Below are 18,437 nucleotides of genomic sequence, written 5' to 3'. Positions count from 1 at the left end.
AGGTATGGGAAGACTGAATATGGGAAAGATGTTAGTTCACAAATTAATCCATACGTGCAATACATTTGCAGTTAAAAAAAAAAACCCAGGAAGGTATTCTTGTGCTGCTTGATAAGCTGATCTTAAAATTCATAAGAATAAGCCAAAGGCCAAGAATACTAAAATAAATTTTGATGAACACTTGTCCTGCTTGATATTGAAACTTAATGTGAAGCCATAGTGATTAAGACAGTGTGGGATCAACACAGGGATAAATGGAAGAATGGAACAGAAGGCTCAGAAGTAGAGCTACATATAACTGGATATTTATATCATATGTCAGTGGGGAAATGATGTTTGGTTCAACAAATGATGCCAGTACAGTTCGTTATCTGCAGGAAACAAATTAAGAATCTTCACTGAATATACACCAAAATACATATTCAATATTTACATACAGAAAGCAAAGCTGGAATTTTTAGAAGGCACGTATCCCAGTGATTCTGTTTCTAGGTACCCACTCCAGAGACAGTTTTGCCCACGTATGTAGGGAGAGGTACAAGAACGTTCAGGGCTTCCCAGATGGTGCTAATGGTGAAGAACCCGCCTGCCAGTGCAGGAAGCATGAGAGACATGGCTTCGATCCCTGGGTTGGAAAGACCCCCAGGAGGAGGGCATGCAACCCACTCCAGTGTTCTTGCCTGGAAAATGCCATGGACAGAGGATCCTGGCAGGCTATAATCCATAGGGTCTCACAGAGTCAGACACAACTGAAATGGCTTCATACGCACACATGCACAAGAATGTTTATTGCAGCATTGTTTGTAATAACAAAAAAAATTAGAAACATCAGTTCCTCACACTAAATATATGAAAGTTGGAAACATACAATCTAAAGTTCACTGATCATGTGAACTCACTGTGTTCTAATAGTAAAAATATGCATGAGAACAACAGATACCAAATTCGTAAGGTGGTTATCTCAGGGAGGGAGGAAGGAAGGGTTAGAATGGAACTAGAGGAGCATATAGGGGTGCTGGCAGTATTCATTTTTATTTAAAACAAAGAACAAATATGGGGAAATGTTAGGATTTAAGTGTTGAATGGTAGATACATGTGTTTTTATCTCATTCTCCTATTTTTCTATATGTTTCAAATATTTTCACAAAACAAAACTTCCTAAAGCAAAAAATATTTTCAGTGAATTTTCTTTTTCTTACCAAAATATGAGTCAGTTCAATAAAGTATTTATGCTGTTATACTGTGTAGTATGTGGTGTGGTAAAGATACCATTATAAATCTGGAATGACTAACAGTTATTAATTGAAATATTGTTATTCAAGGTAGAAACAGGGGTGAAATGATGCTTATTGGTTGAACTTTTGTACTATTAACAGTAACTGAGCTGTTCTTGCCTGTTAGTTTGCCTACAAGACAGTGTGCTAGCTTTCTGGAAACATGGAATGCAAGGTAGAAGTTTTAGATCTAATGAGGTAAGTGATCTTTTTAAAAATTACAGCCATTAAATAGTCCTGTCAGTTCAGTTCAGTCGCTCAGTCGTGTCCGACTCTTTGCGACCCCATGAATCGCAGCACATTATATAATCCAAAGGACACAGAGGAAAAAAAAAAAAAAAAGAACAATGTCAATGGTATTTGCAGTGAACAATCTAAAATGAAATTGAGAAAATAATTCAATTGCAATAGCATCAAAAGAATAAAATACTGAAAAGTTTAACAAAAGACATGCAAACTTGTACTCTGAAAACTATAAAACAATATTGAAAGAAATATGAAAGAGTCTAAGTTCAGTTCAGTTCAGTCGCTCAGTCGTGTCCGACTCTTTGCAACCCCATGAACTCAGCACGCCAAGGCCTCCCTGTCCATCACCATCTCCCAGAGTTCACTCAGACTCACGTCCATCGAGTCAGTGATGCCATCCAGCCATCTCATCCTCTGTCATCCCCTTCTCCTCCTGCCCCCAATCCTTCCCAGCATCAGAGTCTTTTCCAATGAGTCAGCTCTTCGCATGAGGTGGCCAAAGTACTGGAGCTTCAGCTTTAGCATCATTCCTTCCAAAGAAATCCCAGGGTTGATCTCCTTCAGAATGGACTGGTTGGATCTCCTTGCAGTCCAAGGGACTCTCAAGAGTCTTCTCCAACACCACAGTTCAAAAGCATCAATTCTTCGGTGCTCAGCCTTCTTCACAGTCCAACTCTCACATCCATACATGACCACAGGAAAAACCATAGCCTTGACTAGATGGACCTTAGTTGGCAAAGTAATGTCTCTGCTTTTGAATATGCTGTCTAGGTTGGTCATAACTTTTCTTCTAAGGAGTAAGCGTCTTTTAATTTCATGGCTGCAGTCACCATCTGCAGTGATTTTGGAGCCCAAAAAAATAAAGTCTGACACTGTTTCCACTGTTTCCCCATCTGTTTCCCGTGAAGTGATGGGACCGGATGCCATGATCTTCGTTTTCTGAATGTTGAGCTTTAAGCCAACTTTTTCACTCTCCTCTTTCACTTTCATCAAGAGGCTTTTTAGTTCCTCTTCACTTTCTGCCATAAGGGTGGTGTCATCTGCATATCTGAGGTTATTGATATATCTGTTAGCAATCTTGATTCCAGCTTGTGCTTCTTTCAGTCCAGCGTTTCTCATGATGTACTCTGCGTATAAGTTAAATAAGCAGGGTGACAATATACAGCCTTGATGTACTCCTTTTTCTATTTGGAGCCAGTCTGTTGTTCCATGTCCAGTTCTAACTGTTGCTTCCTGACCTGCATACAGATTTCTCAAGAGGCAGGTTAGGTGGTCTGGTATTCCCATCTCTTTCAGAATTTTCCACAGTTTATTGTGATCCACACAGTCAAAGGCTTTGGCATAGTCAAGAAAGCAGAAATAGATGTTTTTCTGGAACTCTCTTGCTTTTTCCATGATCCAGCGGATGTTGGCAATTGGATCTCTGGTTCCTCTGCCTTTTCTAAATCCAGCTTGAACATCAGAGAGTTCACAGTTCACGTATTGCTGAAGCCTGGCTTGGAGAATTTTGAGCATTACTTTACTAGCATGTGAGATGAGTGCAATTGAGTGGTAGTTTGAGCATTCTTTGGCATGTGCCTTTCTTTGGGATTGGAATGAAAACTGACCTTTTCCAGTCCTGTGGTCTCTGCTGAGCTTTCCAAATTTGCTGGCATATTGAGTGCAGCACTTTCACAGCATCATCTTTCAGGATTTGAAACAGCTCAACTGGAATTCCATCACCTCCACTAGCTTTGTTCATAGTGATGCTTTCTAAGGCCCACTTGACTTCACATTCCAGGATGTCTGGCTCTAGATTAGTGATCACATCATCATGATTATCTGGGTCGTGAAGATCTTTGGCAAATTCTGCATCACAGAGTTTTCTTTAACTTTGGAAAATTCTTGATTGGTGCAACGAAATGTTACATTTTCTGTATTTAATTCAGTGATAAATTCAAGTGCACATACTTTATAGCCCCCTCTCTCTGTCCATTAAGTCAAACAAGTTCAGTGCGTTATTTTATGTGCTTCCAGATGAGCACCCTTATATTCAGAACAGGAGCTTCCTAAATACTGCTGAAAGTGAGCCAGCTCTGATATTCTTTCAACTTTCCCAGACCATCACCTGGAGCAAGAGTGCAGATGCGGGCTCTCTCTGTTCCTGAAGCACCTTTTCTACTTTGTATTTTAGAAAAATGACTAGTGAAGGCTCCAAGTAAAGGGTTTCCTTCCTTCCTTAATTTAACTCCAAGTCATATGACGTATTCTGGGGAAGGCAATGGCACCCCACTCCAAGACTCTTGCCTGGAAAATCCCATGGATGGAAGAGCCTGGCAGGCTTCAGTCCATGGGGTTGCTAAGAGTCAGACACAACTGAGAGTCTTCATTTTGACTTTTCACTTTCATGCATTGGAGAGGGAAATGGCAACCCACTCCAGTGTTCTTGCCTGGAGAACCCCAGGGACGGGGGAGCCTGGTGGGCTGCCGTCTATGGGGTCGCACAGAGTTGGACACGACTGAAGCGACTTGGCAGCAGCAGCAGCAGCATACGACATATTCAATTCAGTTCATCATTTATGCCAGAAAGTGCTGGTGTTATAACATGAGCAAGACTTGGTGCTTGTCCCTTAAAATATTACAGGCAAGTAAAATCATCCTGAGTTCTTTCAGTAACCCCACGCCAGTCTCAATAGTAAGATTTCTACTTGAGCATTGGAGGGAAAGGAAAACATTAGGTGCCTTGAGTAAGAAAATAGCTTATTTGTCTTTTAAACTGTTATGCATTAAGCTCAGAACATTTCTCCTGACCAGTAAACGGTACTGGTAGAATGATCATGAGTGTGGGTTTTAGAGAAGATCCTGGGGTTCAATCTCACTTTTCCTCTTCAGTAACTGTGTGACCTTGGCACTTCACTTAACTTCTCTTTGCCTGTATTTTTTCATCTGTGAATTGAGGATAACAGTATAGTACTTACCTCATAGGGTTGCTAAGATTAAACAAAAGGAAATAAGTAATGTGCTTGGCATAATGCCTAGCCTATGGTACATATTCAAGAAAGGTGGCTGCCAGTATGTTTCCAGGAGTTATTCCCACAAGAGGGCTCACCTCTCAGGAAGATTTTTTTTTTTTAATCACCTGAGGGAATGGAACCTAGAGATAAGAATAGTCAACAGCTAATAAACACCAGACAGAGAAAGAAAAGCATTGTAGGCTGGATAGAAGAGAATAATTTTTTAAAAATTAGTTCGTCCCAAAATATCCTGAGGTACTTTTTCAGACTGCTTAGATACCCCTACTAAATACAACCCCTCCAAAAATGGTCTGTCCTTTAGGTAGGCAAATCCCAAAATACATGGACAGTTAGTGATGATGAACTGCTACTATTGAAGTGAGCATGTTAGATCCTTCAGGCGTGCTGAGTTACAAAAGAAGTCAAGAATCACTGCTGTTTCCAGAATAATCTTATTTTCAAAATCAAATTGTTTTTTTCAGCCTACCAGATTGTGGGGGGAGGCTACTGCGATTATAATTGGGAATGTTTTGCATTTAATAAACAATAAACAGTGGGTTTATCTTTCTCCTGTAGACTTATTCTTAACTCCCCAACTGGTACTTGTTCACACTGAGGACTTATTTAAAGATGTATGCCATCAGAAAATATTATTTCAGGAGACTAAGAAAGAAATGGGAAAGAGAATTGTTACCTACTGAGCATTTCCTTAACTAGGCATTAAACCCACTAATACTTAAAAGAATATGCAGGATACCACTGAAAGGTCGATACTGTCTATCCGTTTTGGCAGAAGATAAACCACTTCCAACAAGTTACATACCTTTTGCAGTTGTCACTACTCGTAGGTGGGAGAATTGGGATTGAAACTGGAATCATGAGTTTGTCCCGTCACACTACACTGCAGCCTTTTACGTGGAAGGACCAGATACAAGGGCCTTACTGCTCAAGAGCCTTGCTGTTAGCATTAGGGTAACTGATAAGAGGTTTCTGATAAATAAAATGGACTCGGTGCTTTGCTTTTAAATTTTTCCCTGGGAGCCTGTATTCCATTTACTACTTTCATGTTTTATGATTGATTCAGAATCAGCCATACTTTTCCTAGACTAACAAATGGACATACCTATGCACTGACTTAAGAAAGTTAATGGTCATACAGGGGTTCCGTTTCCATCTTAGGAATTATATTTCTTTTCTATAGAGTTATAAATTAAATGCCCATATAAAATTCTGTATCTTTCATTTCAGAAGTTAAATTGGTATTTTCATTGAACAGGTAACACAAGAAATTTCAGATAGCACAAGAATTTTCAGACTACTTGGATCTGACAGGTAGGAAAAGTGGTTGTATTAAATACATAGTTCTAAACATGTTTTATAAATCCAGCATAAAACTAGTTTCTTTTTCAAGAGAATTGGAATTTCTGCAGTAATATATTCAATATTATATTTTTCATGCTATAAGTATTCACAGAAAGTTATGAAGCCTTTGACAATGAGCCTGATCTTCCAAGTAACAGGAATACATAGATGTTGTCAGTACTAGTTTTGCATTAAACATAATATCTCAAATATGATTTACAACACAAGAAAGAGGAAATACCATATGCTAGCAAACATAAAAGTTTTTAGTTACAGTACCAAATAGGATTTGGGGTTCTATTTTGATTTATTTTCTGACTCTTAAACTACACATTGTTTTTAGAATTCATAATAAGAATTAAGTTCCCCCTACTTACTTCTAGTTACAGGTTTTACCCCCTCTGGCTCTTAGAACAGCACTGGCTTAGAAGAGAGTGGTGGGCAGCAAAATTACTTCCCAGAGCTAGAACTGCCTCTTTAATCCTAGTGATTTGCAAATGATTTCTGCCCACATAGCAAATAAGCAGCATTTATTAGAGGCATATAATGAAGAAGCAGTGGGAAAATGTTCTGGTAACATTAGTTTGTAAGAATAACTTTGTTTTGTTATTTGTTTTTTATGTGTTTATTTCCTATTTTAGGGTCGTGGTTTTGGAAAGTAGGCCAACCGATAACCCCACAGCAAATAGCAATTTATACATCCTGGCGGGTCATGAAAACAGTTACTGAGAAACGTGCTTTGACAGTTAACTATAGAAAGAAAGAACACTACCACTGCAACATTATTGGATGCTTGAAGCTGTACAAAAGCGCAGTTACCTGGCTTCAGTTACTTGTAATTTATTGTGGCATGAGACAAGATGGGGCAATGTTTTGTTTTAAGTGGTATGGATATATTTAGCATATTGAACCACACAAGTGCTTAATTCATTGTTATGTAATCTTTGTACATATAGGCAGTATTTTTCTGTGAAACTTCATATTGCTGAAGACACACACTAAGAATTTATGTAGATAACGTACTTTTATGAGATGTACAAGTAAGTGTCTTATCTGTACAGATGTAAATGTCGAAAATGCAATTGGGATTAATATTTTAAGAATTCTTTAGTATATTCTTGGGTGTGGCTATATTACAAAATGGGATGCTGGCAATGAAACCGTACCTTTAACACTATTGTATTTTTATTATATGTAATTTAGTAATATGAAGATAAATCTTGTAACTTTTAAAATTGTAATGGAGGCTGTAATCATTTTGTAATCTTGTTTTTAATTTTAATGCAAGTACACTGGTGTGTTTATATTTGCACAGAGTATTGATATGTGATGTATTAAGTCACAAAAGTAAGCTGTGACATTGTCAATATGCATTTGGCTCCACAACATCTTTTTTAAATGTATTTGGATTGTTTTCTATGTGAAACAAACCGATTAACCCCTTGTTGTAGTAACTGGTCTTTTTTATATTTCAGAAGAATCCTGTAAGATTGCTTGTCTCTGCTTAAAAACAACACCTTTGAAACATTTTTGAATCACAGAATAGCGGTACCGTGACGTAGCACTGCATTGTCTGAGTTACAGTATGCACAGAGTATGTTAGCATTATCAGAGAGTCCACACTAAACATTTCATAGAGTCACTTTGAAGGACTGTAACATTCCATAGAGTGAATCAGTTCAAATTTCTGGTGGAATTTTTACTTTTGTTGGCCTTATTTTATGATCATTTTCATGTTTCTTTTTATTTAGAGTATTAACACTTGGCCAAAATAATTTAGTTACTACCTCATATAAACAATGTAATGGTTACTACACATCACAGGAACTTAGTTTTGGTTAAAGTCATTTTTGATTGCTTTTTTCCCAGTGGAATATGTATATACCAAGTTTTAGAAAAATGTACACTTTTGGCTCTTTTTTGGTATATGTTCTTTATATTTTAATGTGAGTATATACACAGAGAACAAACTAAATTGTGATTTATGGTCTTCATTTATTTTAATTGACAATGCTTTTAAATATGTTCCTGATTGTACATAGTGTAAAATAAATATGTTTTTTAACATGCTGTTGTATAGTAGCTTGTCATCTGGTTTAATCTGTATATAGTAAGATTAAAACATATTAAGGAGAAAAATGTTTTTAATTACTCCGCATTAAATCCTTAAGTAACCATTGTGATCTTTCAGATCTTGATATTTTTATTTGATCTGTCATCTAAATTTCATAAAGGAGTAATATTCCCACATTTGAAGGCTCTTCAACTTTCTGATCAGGAAAATCACAACATTCATAATTTTTTAGTTGGAGGAGAAGTCGGCAAACTGCATTCCTGAGCCAGTGCTGCCCAATGCCTATCTTTATAAGTGAAATTTAATAGGACAAATACATTTACATGCTGTCTATAGCTGTTTTCACACACAAAAAAAAAGACAGTTTTCCCCAAAAAAGTACATGACCCACAGAGCCTAAGATATTTACCATCTGACCATTTATAGAAAGAGTTTGCTGACTCCTGGGTAGAGAAAGGAAAGGAGAATGCTGAGGAATGCAGTTCTGAAGGTAAGGAGGGCAAAGTTAGATGTAGGAAAAACGAGTTGGGGACTGAGAGGTGACATTTCAACTCTTGTTAATGCTTCTACCTGTTACTATGACCTTGGATAATCTCCTTGACTCCAGAACAGTTTCCTTATCTAAAACTGACTTCTAAATCTTAAAGATGTTAAAAATCATAGCAGTCGTGTATATTTATCACTTTGCCCAAATACATTGTGACTAATCTTAGCATTAATAATAATGATTGTTTTAAGGCTTCCTTGACGGCTCAGACGTTAAAGAAATGCAGGGAAACCCGAGTTCAATCCCTAGGTCAGGAAGACCCACTAGAAAAGGGAATGGCAACCTATTCCAGTATTTTTGCCTGGGAAATCCCATGGACAGAGGAGCCTGGTGGGCTGTAGTCCTTGGAGTCGCCAAGAGTCAGACACGACTGAGCAACTAACACAGTGACTGTTTTAAAAACAGATCTTTATCAGTATAACATGATCATCAGTTTGGTGAAAAACAGATTTCATGGAAAAGATTTTTAGGAAATCAATATTCTGTCCTTGGCATTTATTGATCAGGTTGTTGATCCTTTACCTGGGCCACGTATTTCTAGTTTCCAAATCCTGTAAATTACATAAAGGGTCACATCTCAAAAAAAATGTAACCTTCACATTTAACTGTCAGAGCATTTCAAAATATTTCCAGAAGATAAAGTATACAACTGGTTGTGTGTTACACATAGGCTTTTTAAAACTACAGGCCCCTGGAATCAGTCTTTGAGGAAAGGGCTCAGTAACCATATTTTTATGAAGTTATACAAATGACTCTGATGTACAGTGCTTCATGAGAACCACTGGCCTGATGCTGAACCTAAATCAGTGTTTCTGAGTATGATCCAAGTATCCCTTGACTGAGAAAGAATAACCAGTGCTGACACTCAAGAATGCGAAGTTGAGGGCTCCTCCTACCAACTTTTGACTGAGAATATTTATTTAGTAAACAGGAAGAGTCGCTGACTGAAATGCTGGGAAAGACTTGATTTCATTGAAGTTCAGAGTTGTCTATCTTGTGAGCTCGTTTCTTGGACATTGGTGTTGAAAATGGGACCAATTGTTTCTAGGCCTTATTGGCATCATTCATCTTGCTAGTATGTTATTGATTTCAGTAGAGACCAGGAAATAAAGGACAGGCATCACTTTTCACCATTACTAGTAGATGAAAGTGTGCTATACTACATAGTGGGTAAACACTAAAGGGTATTACATGAGGGAATATAATAATAAGTGCCCAATGAATGTGTTCGTGCTACTCCACATATTTTCCATAGATTCTCCCATGGAAGCTCCAAAACAGCCCAGTGAGGTAAGTATCGTTAATGCCATATTACAGATGAAGAAACTAAGGCAAAGATTAAATAACTTGCCCAAGAATATAGCTGGGAAATAGTGGAGCTAGGATTTGAACCTAGGCACTTGGTTCAGAGTGTATACTCTCAACTACTATGCTAAACTATGTACTACACAGAATATATGCAGTATATCCACTGCCCTCTGAAATATACTCTAGCCATTTCTGCCCTGAAATTACACTTACTTTCTCTAGGAATTGGATTTCAGAATCTGATATTCATGGTCTCTTTGCAGCAAAAGAAATTAACTTTCTGTCTTAAATTTTTCACTTTATCAAAAAAGATTTTCCTTATTCAAAGTGTTTTGTGTAAGAATAAAAGGATTTGCATATAATTGATTTTACCGTTAAACCTTATGAAACACATCTAGTCAAAACTCATTACAAAGACTTGACTTTTCAAGTTTCCTCTGGTGAGATAATTGTTTAACCAACAAACATTGATCATTCACAGTGGGTCCAAGTGCTTTACTGACACTGGGGAGAAGATAGAAGATCATCATTGCCAATACTCCAGGAGCACATTTGGATGAATAAATAGATTTGAAGAACAATACAAAAGGCTGTGCCTAATTCTGCTCTGGGAAAAGAAAAGCCTTTATAGAATGTTATATAGAGAGCAGGTTGTTAATAGATGAGTTTATCAAGTGCAGAAAAAAATCAGGGTAGGGAGCTGTAGGCTAGACTAAGGCATATGCAAAAATGCTGCTTATTCAAGGAATAGTGACGTTAAATACAGTTGAGCTCAGGGTGTGTGGAGCAGAGTAACAAGACATGCTAACGTGCTACTGCCAAGCAGGGATGGGCCTATTTGTGAAGAGCTTCCTATTGAGAAGAGTAGTTCTAATAGTCACCAGTTAGAGAAACTGCAGAGATTAAATACCACGATGAAAATAGCCATTGGCAAAAAGAATTCCCTGGCAGTCCAGACTCCATCCAATGCAGGGGTGCAGGGTTTGATCCGGTTGGGGAACTAGGATCCCGCATGCCATGTGATGTGGCCAAAGACAGAAAATAGGCCTTGGGTCTGTACCTTAGGTGATGTGATCTCCTGTATCCTTACTGGGAAAATTACCTATATAACATGATGAGGGTTAAAATGATAGAGAAATAAACTGATATAAGCTTATGTAGATTTGAGTTCAGTGGGATTATGTTTGGTCTTAAAGGCAAAGGAGGTAAAATTTTCTGGTTTTATTTTTGTCTCTGTCTTTTGTTTCTAAAGATGGGTAGAGATTAGAGGATATGTCTCAGCGAATGAAGGAAGTGGAGAATTGAAGATAGAGAAGAAAAAGGAAGAAGAGTTACCTCTGAGGGAATCAGAGAAGAATCGACATCCTAAATCTGGGAATGATGGGGGAGCATTTTACTGAGGCCAAAGTGTGTATGTGCTCATTAACAACATAGAGTTAGTGTTCCCATGTTCATCCTGTAAACAAGAGTAGACTTTAGCAAAAATTATCTTTTTCCAGTGTTAGTCCCTATGACCCCATATAGCATTCATCACATTAGTTGTTCGCTTGACTTGCTTCCCTACTGGGTGGCAAACATGTCTTTCAGGCTGAATCAAGTAACAATGCTTGCTGAATTATCAAAACAGCAGCGATGGACCGCAACCAATAGGTAAAGCTACTTGTTACGGAAAAGCCTTAAATCTGCTGAGAAGCTATGTGGACACTAGGAGGAACGATTAAGAATAGAGGATCTGGCCCCTCAAGAACTATGCCCAGGTAGGGAAACGGCCCACTGTAACTTCAATGCTTGTATGTGCTAACTTTTAGTGCTCCTGAGGCCTGGGATACTTGGTGTACCTGGTGTGATCGCAATGTTCTGGAAAAGTTAAAACGTTTCCCGAATGCCTCCTTCAAGGGCAGCTTAAAAAGGGTTCCGGGAGGAAAAACTGCTGCTGCGTTCACACTCTGCTGCTAAAAGCTGGCCCACAGGTGACCCACCGAGATGCTGAACCCAGGCCGCGAGTTTCCCTGCGGCGGGCGCCGGGGGAACCCGCTCCGGAAGCCGCACTGCCCTGCGCGGCCTGAGCGTCCGGTTGCCCTGGAGACGCCGCGCGGGGCTGCCTGCAAACAGCGCCCGGCGCCGGAGTCGCTGCGCCGGGGCCGCTAGAGGCTGCGTCGCCGTCGCCCCGTCGGAGCCGTAAGTGCGGCGGTCGGGAGGCAGGTGGGTCCGTGCCGGGGGCCATGGAGAGAGAAACGGGGTCTGGATGGAGGCTCTCAGAGAAGGGGAAGTTCCCTGAGAGAAGGGGGGCGGGGCAGCCTTCCCGATTGGCCTCCTCAGAGGGATAGACAGGGATGGGAGAGGGGCCAGAGGCGACGGGTGGCGCCAGCCGACTGTACGACCCACCCGGTGCGGCCCGCAGGGGAGCGGGGCGGCTGTGCTTGGGGAGAGCGACCCCTGGCGTGGCCGAGAAGCTGGACTGTCATTAAATGTATGGTCGAGACTAGTTTAGAAGCCTGGAAATCAAGTAGATTATGCCAGACTTTCAGATCTGTTATGTGTTCACATGAAATGTGAGGCTTTTAAACGAAGTTCGTTTCTTGGATTATGTAAATGATGTGGTCTTTGGTTTCCTGGGGTGCTCTTAGTTAATCCTGTTGTACTGTCACGAAGACAAGTGTGTAAACGGGTGTGTGTACTTTTGAAGTTCTGCGATATGGTATGATGTTTATAAGACGGAGAATGGTTTTATAGCCTATTTTTCTGGTCAGTTTTATTAAATATAAGTACATGTTTGTTGCATTGCAAATGATAACAGCGTAGCGAACTGTGACTTTTAGCCTGTAGGATCTGTAACTTGTCTGTTTCCTGGTCTTGAAAGGGTCTCCTTACTCCCCTCTCCGTAATGCCACGATTTACCTGTTTCCTATAAACTTTTAGATTAGGAAATTAATATTTTTTCATCCCATTTCCTCTCCCTTTCTTAATTTTGTTTTCCTTCTCTCAGTGTTTTCTTTAAAGGCTGGCTTGAACCCTGGTGACCTGCCTTGTGAGACAATCATCGCAAATAATCTGCCCTCAGATGTTTTCTTAGTTTGTATGTGCAGCCTTTCGCAAATCCTCAAGACTAAGGAAGATACATAGAACATTTTCAAAGAATTTAATGATCCGCTCAAGTATCTACCTGTCTGTCTCATATTCACCAGTCGGCCCAAGTCTGTACCTGTTTTTGCCTTTGTACACAGAATTTCTTTAACTTTAATAATCAAACATTTGGTAAATTAGCCAAGAGGTACATAGGTTCAGATTGAAGGTGACTAATGACTGAAAAATATTCTCTGCCAGTTGCTTCTATTCACTGCAAATAACTGTCTCACTGTTTAATATTGATTTCTTGCCCAGGTACTATATTAACAACCAAAGGGTATTACTGCTTTTGTTTAAAGCAGAAAGGTACATATTTAGTGGAAAGGTTAGCAAATAAAATTACCATATGACTGCAACAGACAGGTCGAGCACCTACTGTGTGCCAGACAGTGGGCAAACAAAGTACCTCAAGTGTAGTAAATAATGTGTAAAAAAGGAGTGGGGAAGTTGTTAACTCAGTATGTGTGGAGAGAAAGGGCTTGCCCTTGGGGATCAGGGAAATGATAAGTAGAAAAGGCATTTGAGTTGAACTGCAAAAGATGAAAAGGGTTTGGGGGTCAAACCTTCCAAGCAGTGTGTAAGCAGAGACTTAGAGACTTGACAGTGTTTGGGGAAAAAATCTGAGAAGCAGTTGGGGGAAGGTACATTGGGACCAGTGTTGAAAGAACTGTAAATACCATACTATAATTTGAACTTTATTCTGTGACAGTAGAAGCCATAGCCATTTTTGAGAAAGGACGGTATGTGATTATATTGATGTTTGAGAAAGATGTTTTGCTGTCATTGAACTAGATAGGCAGAAAAAAAGTGAGTTGACACTATAGTTCTCCTATATATAGGTTTCTAAAATAGCTCTATTTTGGTATAATAATTTCAAACCTGAAAGCATAGTACAGTGAACTCCTATACATTTATATCCTTTAATTGTTTACATTTTGCTCTATTTTTTATTGCTTTCTTTCTGTGTGTGTGTGTCTACATATATATATATGCGTATTAATTTTTCTGTACTGTTTGAGAGTACGTTGTAGACATCATGTCCCATTAAACAGTTTAATGTATATTTCCTAAGAACTGGGACATTATCTTATATAACCTCAGTAAAGATTACCAAAATCAGGAAATCTGATATCTGACCTACAATCAATATTTAGGCTTCACCAGATATCCCAGGATGATTCTTTATAGTTACGTTTTTCCCCATTCCAGAACCAAATTCCAGATCACACATCACATTTCATTTTTTGCTTCTCTTCACTCTCCTTCAGTCTGGAACAGTACTTTGACCTTCACCTTTCATGACCTTGATATTTTAAGAACACAAGCCAGTTATTTGTAAAATGGTTTTCAGTTTGGCTTTGTCTACTATTACCTTATAAATATATTCAGGTTTCCATTTTTTAGCATAAGTATCACCGAGGAGATCCTGTGTCCTTCTCGGTGGCGCATATGACTCTCCTAGAAATTGCATGTAAATGGAATCATGTGTGTTCCTTGTGTGCGTGGCTTTTCTCACACAGCATTATGGGTTTGTTATTTTAATGTTTAACACATTATAGCATGTATCAGTACTTTGTTCCTTTCTATTTTGTTTTTAATTTTTATTGTAGTGTAATTGATTTACAGTATTATGTTAGTTTCTTTGTTCTTTTCTATTACTGGTATTTTGAATTGAATGAAATGAATGGTATTTCATTGTGTGGATACTCATTCATCAATTGATGGTTTGCTTTCAGTTTAGGACTCCTATGAATAATGGTACTGTAAATATTTTGGAAATTCCCTGGTGGTTCAGTGGTTAGGAATTAGTGCTTTCACTGCCGGGACCTGGGTCCATCCCTGGGCCCAGCCACGAGGCACATCCTTTTAATTTCTTTTACTTGACTTATTGCACTGATGAGAACTTTCAAAACAATGTTAAGTAGTGGTGGTGAAAGCAGACATCTTTTTCTCAGTCTTAGGAGAGAAAGATGAAGCATGATGCTAACTATATAGGTTTTTCACAGATGTCCTGTAGGGAATTCCCTTCTAATAGAGTTTGTTGAGATTTTTATTGTGAATGGATGTTGGATTTTTGTCATATCTGCTGAGATGCTCATCCTTTGTTTGTCATATTAATATGATGTTTTACATTACTAATTTTCCGATATTAAAGTAACTTTACGTTCCTGAGATAAATCCTTTGTAGTCATGGCATACATCCACCTTATATGTTTCTACTAATTCTGTTGAGGATTCTTAAATCTATGAGAATAATGATCTATAGTTTTCTTGTGATTTCTTTTTCTGACTGTATATCGGGGTTAATACTGGCCTTACAGAAGGGGCTGGGAAATGTTCTTTCCTCAATTTTTTAGAACAGTTTGTGAAGAGTTGATATTAATTCTTCTCAGGGTTTGGTAGAGTTCATCTATGAAGCCATCTGAGCCTGGACTTTTCTTTGTAGGTAGATTTTTAATTACCAATTCAGTTTCTTTATTTTTTAAGGGTGTAATCAGATTTTCTATTTTCCTTGAGTTAGTTTGATATTTTGTCTTTTTAGGTATTTGGTCAACAAGGTATCTAATGTGGTTGCCTAAAGTTGTTCATAATATTCTCTGTTAATCTTCTTCTGTAGGGTGGTTCTGATTTTGGTAATTTTTCCTTCTTTTTTCTTAGTTAGTCCATCTAGATAAAAGTCCATTAATTTTATTGATCTTTTTAAAGAGCTAGTTTTTTGTTTTATTGATTTTTTGTGATTGTTTTTCTGGTGAAGAGTTGGTCAATGAGCATGTTGCTGTTCTCTTGTATGTGAATCATTTTCTCTCACTGTTTTTGAGATGATCTCTTCATCTTTGGTTTCTAGAAGTTTGATTATGATTTCTAAGTATGGGTCTCTTCACGTTTATCCTACTTGGGGATTTATTAAGCTTCTTGAATCTGTATTTAGTGTTTTCCATTACATTTAGAAAGGTTTTGGCCATTATTTCTTCAAATGTAATTTTCTACCCCTTTGTCTCACTCTCTCTTTCTGAGAAATCTCATGATATGTATATTGGTACTGTTGATTTTTGTTCCAGAAGTGGCTTGAGGTGCTGTTCATCTTAAGGCTTTTGTCTCTCTTTCCAACTGGTCACTTTTTATTAACCTGTTATCAGATTTGCTGATTCTGTCTTCTGCCATCTCAAATCTGCTACTGAATCCATCTAGTGAATTTTTCATTTCAGTTATATCTTTTGACCCTAAAATTCCCATTTGGTTCTTTTTTATGCTTCTCATTCTTCTGTGGAGATTCCCTGTTTATCTGAGTCATTGTTGTCATATTCTCCTTTCATTATTTAAATTACTTGAATATACTTATAATAGCTGATTTTGAAGTCTTTGTCAGCAAAATCCATCTGCTCAGAATTCATTTTTATTGACTTTTTCCCTGAGTGTAGGTCACACTTTCCCTTTTCTTAGCATGCTGCATAATTTTTTATTGAAAACTGGACATTTTAGATAAATATCATCCAGAAATTCTGGATTCTGATTTTCTCCCCTGCGTTTTTGTTGTTTTTTTTAATGGGTTGATTTTTGGTTTTGCATTCTGCCTGTATTCCAGAGTCCATCTCCTCCCATATGTGTGGCTGCTAATGTTTCTATTCAGTGTGTTCGTTTTTTAGCCTGGCTTTCTAGAAGTCACCACTGTGTTGCAGAGCTTGGTGGTCGCCAATAATTTGGGCAGTGGTGGTACTCAGACATCTCTAGCCATAAGTCTTTCACCTCTTCTAGGAAATCAGTATGAGTTGAAGAGAGGATTCAAAATTCAATCAACCTCCAACCTACCAAGCTTTAACTTTTTTTAAGACCTTCTTCGATCTTCCCCATGTGTGGAAAGCTAATCTAGCCCCTCTATGGTTCTCTCATTTTTAGGATCTTCACATAATCCCTGGCTAGTCTGCATGAGAACCGCATTTTCAGGCTTTAAAAACTGTTTTCTCTCCCTTTTGTTTCATATCAATTCATAAGAATTTCACTAGCATTGTTGTCACAGGTTTTCATCATCTGAGGTATATCAAACACACCCCCTTGGGGGCAAGCTTGCTGGCTCATGGCCAGTCCACACTGGTCTTATTACTGCCCTTATTGAACTGGGCAGCAGGGATAGAGAAGGGAATGATGGAAGCCTCAGGCAAGAAGCCACAGACCCCCACTGTTCTTAAGTAGACTTCTAGCAGCTTATCATAAATAAATACTTCCCCATTTGCTTTTTGCTTTTACTCAGTTTCCAGATCCTTAAAATTGTTGTATTTTTGTTTTTGTTTCTTGGACAATTTTGCTTAGTCTTATACTTGTGTTTTAGGAAGAAAATTTGCCAGTCTCTTTACCCCACCATGTCAAAGTCAAAGTCAAAGTCTGGGCTCTTGTGCTTTTCTGTGGGATTTAAAAAAAAAACTTCCTGTATTTCCTATACTTAAACCAGTCTAGATTCTCAATCCCTAATTGGGCAAATTTTGGTAAACTCTGTCTTTTGAGGAAATTATCCATTTCATCCAAGTTTTCATATTCTTTTGCATAAATGCCTACAAAATAGTCTCATGATCTTTTAAAAATTCTTCTGTTTTGATGGTTATTCTCTCGTGATTTAATTTTACATATTGTTATTTCTCCTTTTTTCCTTCATTAAGTTAGGTAATGATTTGTCTATTTTAAATTTTTCAAGGAACCAGGATTTAGGTTTATTAATTAGATCTACTGTTTTTTGTTTTCTTTGATTTATTAATTTCTATTAAAGTTTATTAATTTATTGTTTCCCTTTTTGTGCTTTGATTTGGTTCATTTTGTATTTGCTTTTCTATATTTTTAAATTTTGAACTTAATTTGTTAATTTTTAGCCTTGTATCTTTTTTCTATATGTTTGTTTTGATCTCTGGCTTCTCTTCTCTTTACTGCTTTATGACAGGGTACTTCAACTGTGTTATTATTTTAGATCAGATAGTTGTTTATCATGGGGGTCTGTCCTGCACCTTGAGGAATGTTTAGCAGCATTCCTGGCCTCTACATACTCATAAAAATATGTCTCCAGACCCTGAAAAATTCCCCTGGGGGCCAAAACCAACCCTAGTAGAGAACCACTATTTTAAATGTATCTTCTAGATTTTGATATGTTGTATTTTCATAATCATTTTTTTAAATTTTATTAGTTTAGTTTGTGTTTCCCTCTTTACCCAAGGTATTTAATAGGAGACTTTTTCATTTCTAGATAGAAGATCTTTTTTTATTTTATGTTTTTAAATTTTGTTCCAATTTCTTGTTTGATATTTTATGACCAGAATGCTAGCTATTTATAATATTTCTACTTTTGAGATTTCCTGATGCTTTCTTTGTGACTTAATATAATGACTGACACTGAAGCTGAAGATCCAATACCTTGGCCACCTGATGAGAGGAGCCAAGTCATTGGAAAATAACCTGATGCTGGGAAAGATTGAGGGCAGGAGAAGGGGGTGGCAGAGGATGAGGTGGTTGGATGGTATCACTGACTC

General features: G+C 38.0%; 2 protein-coding genes across 6 annotated transcripts in view; both read left to right on the top strand.

Annotated features, from left to right (window-relative positions):
- Nucleotides 1-8,023, top strand: part of MAP4K3 (mitogen-activated protein kinase kinase kinase kinase 3) — a 184,293-nt gene extending 176,270 nt beyond the window's left edge. For all 5 annotated transcript variants that reach the window (XM_040224684.1, XM_040224687.1, XM_040224685.1 and 2 more), the window contains 3 exons: nucleotides 1,402-1,472; nucleotides 5,790-5,845; nucleotides 6,517-8,023. In XM_040224684.1, coding sequence (XP_040080618.1) covers nucleotides 1,402-1,472; nucleotides 5,790-5,845; nucleotides 6,517-6,604 — 215 coding nt within the window. In that variant the 3' untranslated portion in view covers nucleotides 6,605-8,023. The remainder of the gene's footprint in view (nucleotides 1-1,401; nucleotides 1,473-5,789; nucleotides 5,846-6,516) is intronic.
- A 3,903-nt stretch (nucleotides 8,024-11,926) lies between these two features.
- The window catches only part of CDKL4 (cyclin dependent kinase like 4), a 55,066-nt gene continuing 48,555 nt past the window's right edge, over nucleotides 11,927-18,437 (top strand). The window contains exon 1 of the mRNA XM_040224683.1: nucleotides 11,927-11,982. The gene's annotated coding sequence lies outside the window, so the exon portion shown is untranslated. The remainder of the gene's footprint in view (nucleotides 11,983-18,437) is intronic.

This window comes from Oryx dammah, unplaced genomic scaffold (assembly GCF_014754425.2).
Source record: "Oryx dammah isolate SB20612 unplaced genomic scaffold, SCBI_Odam_1.1 HiC_scaffold_25, whole genome shotgun sequence".
NCBI classification, from domain to species: Eukaryota; Metazoa; Chordata; class Mammalia; order Artiodactyla; family Bovidae; genus Oryx; species Oryx dammah.
Note: the sequence above shows the minus strand (reverse complement) of the source record. Positions and strands in the feature narration are given on the sequence as shown.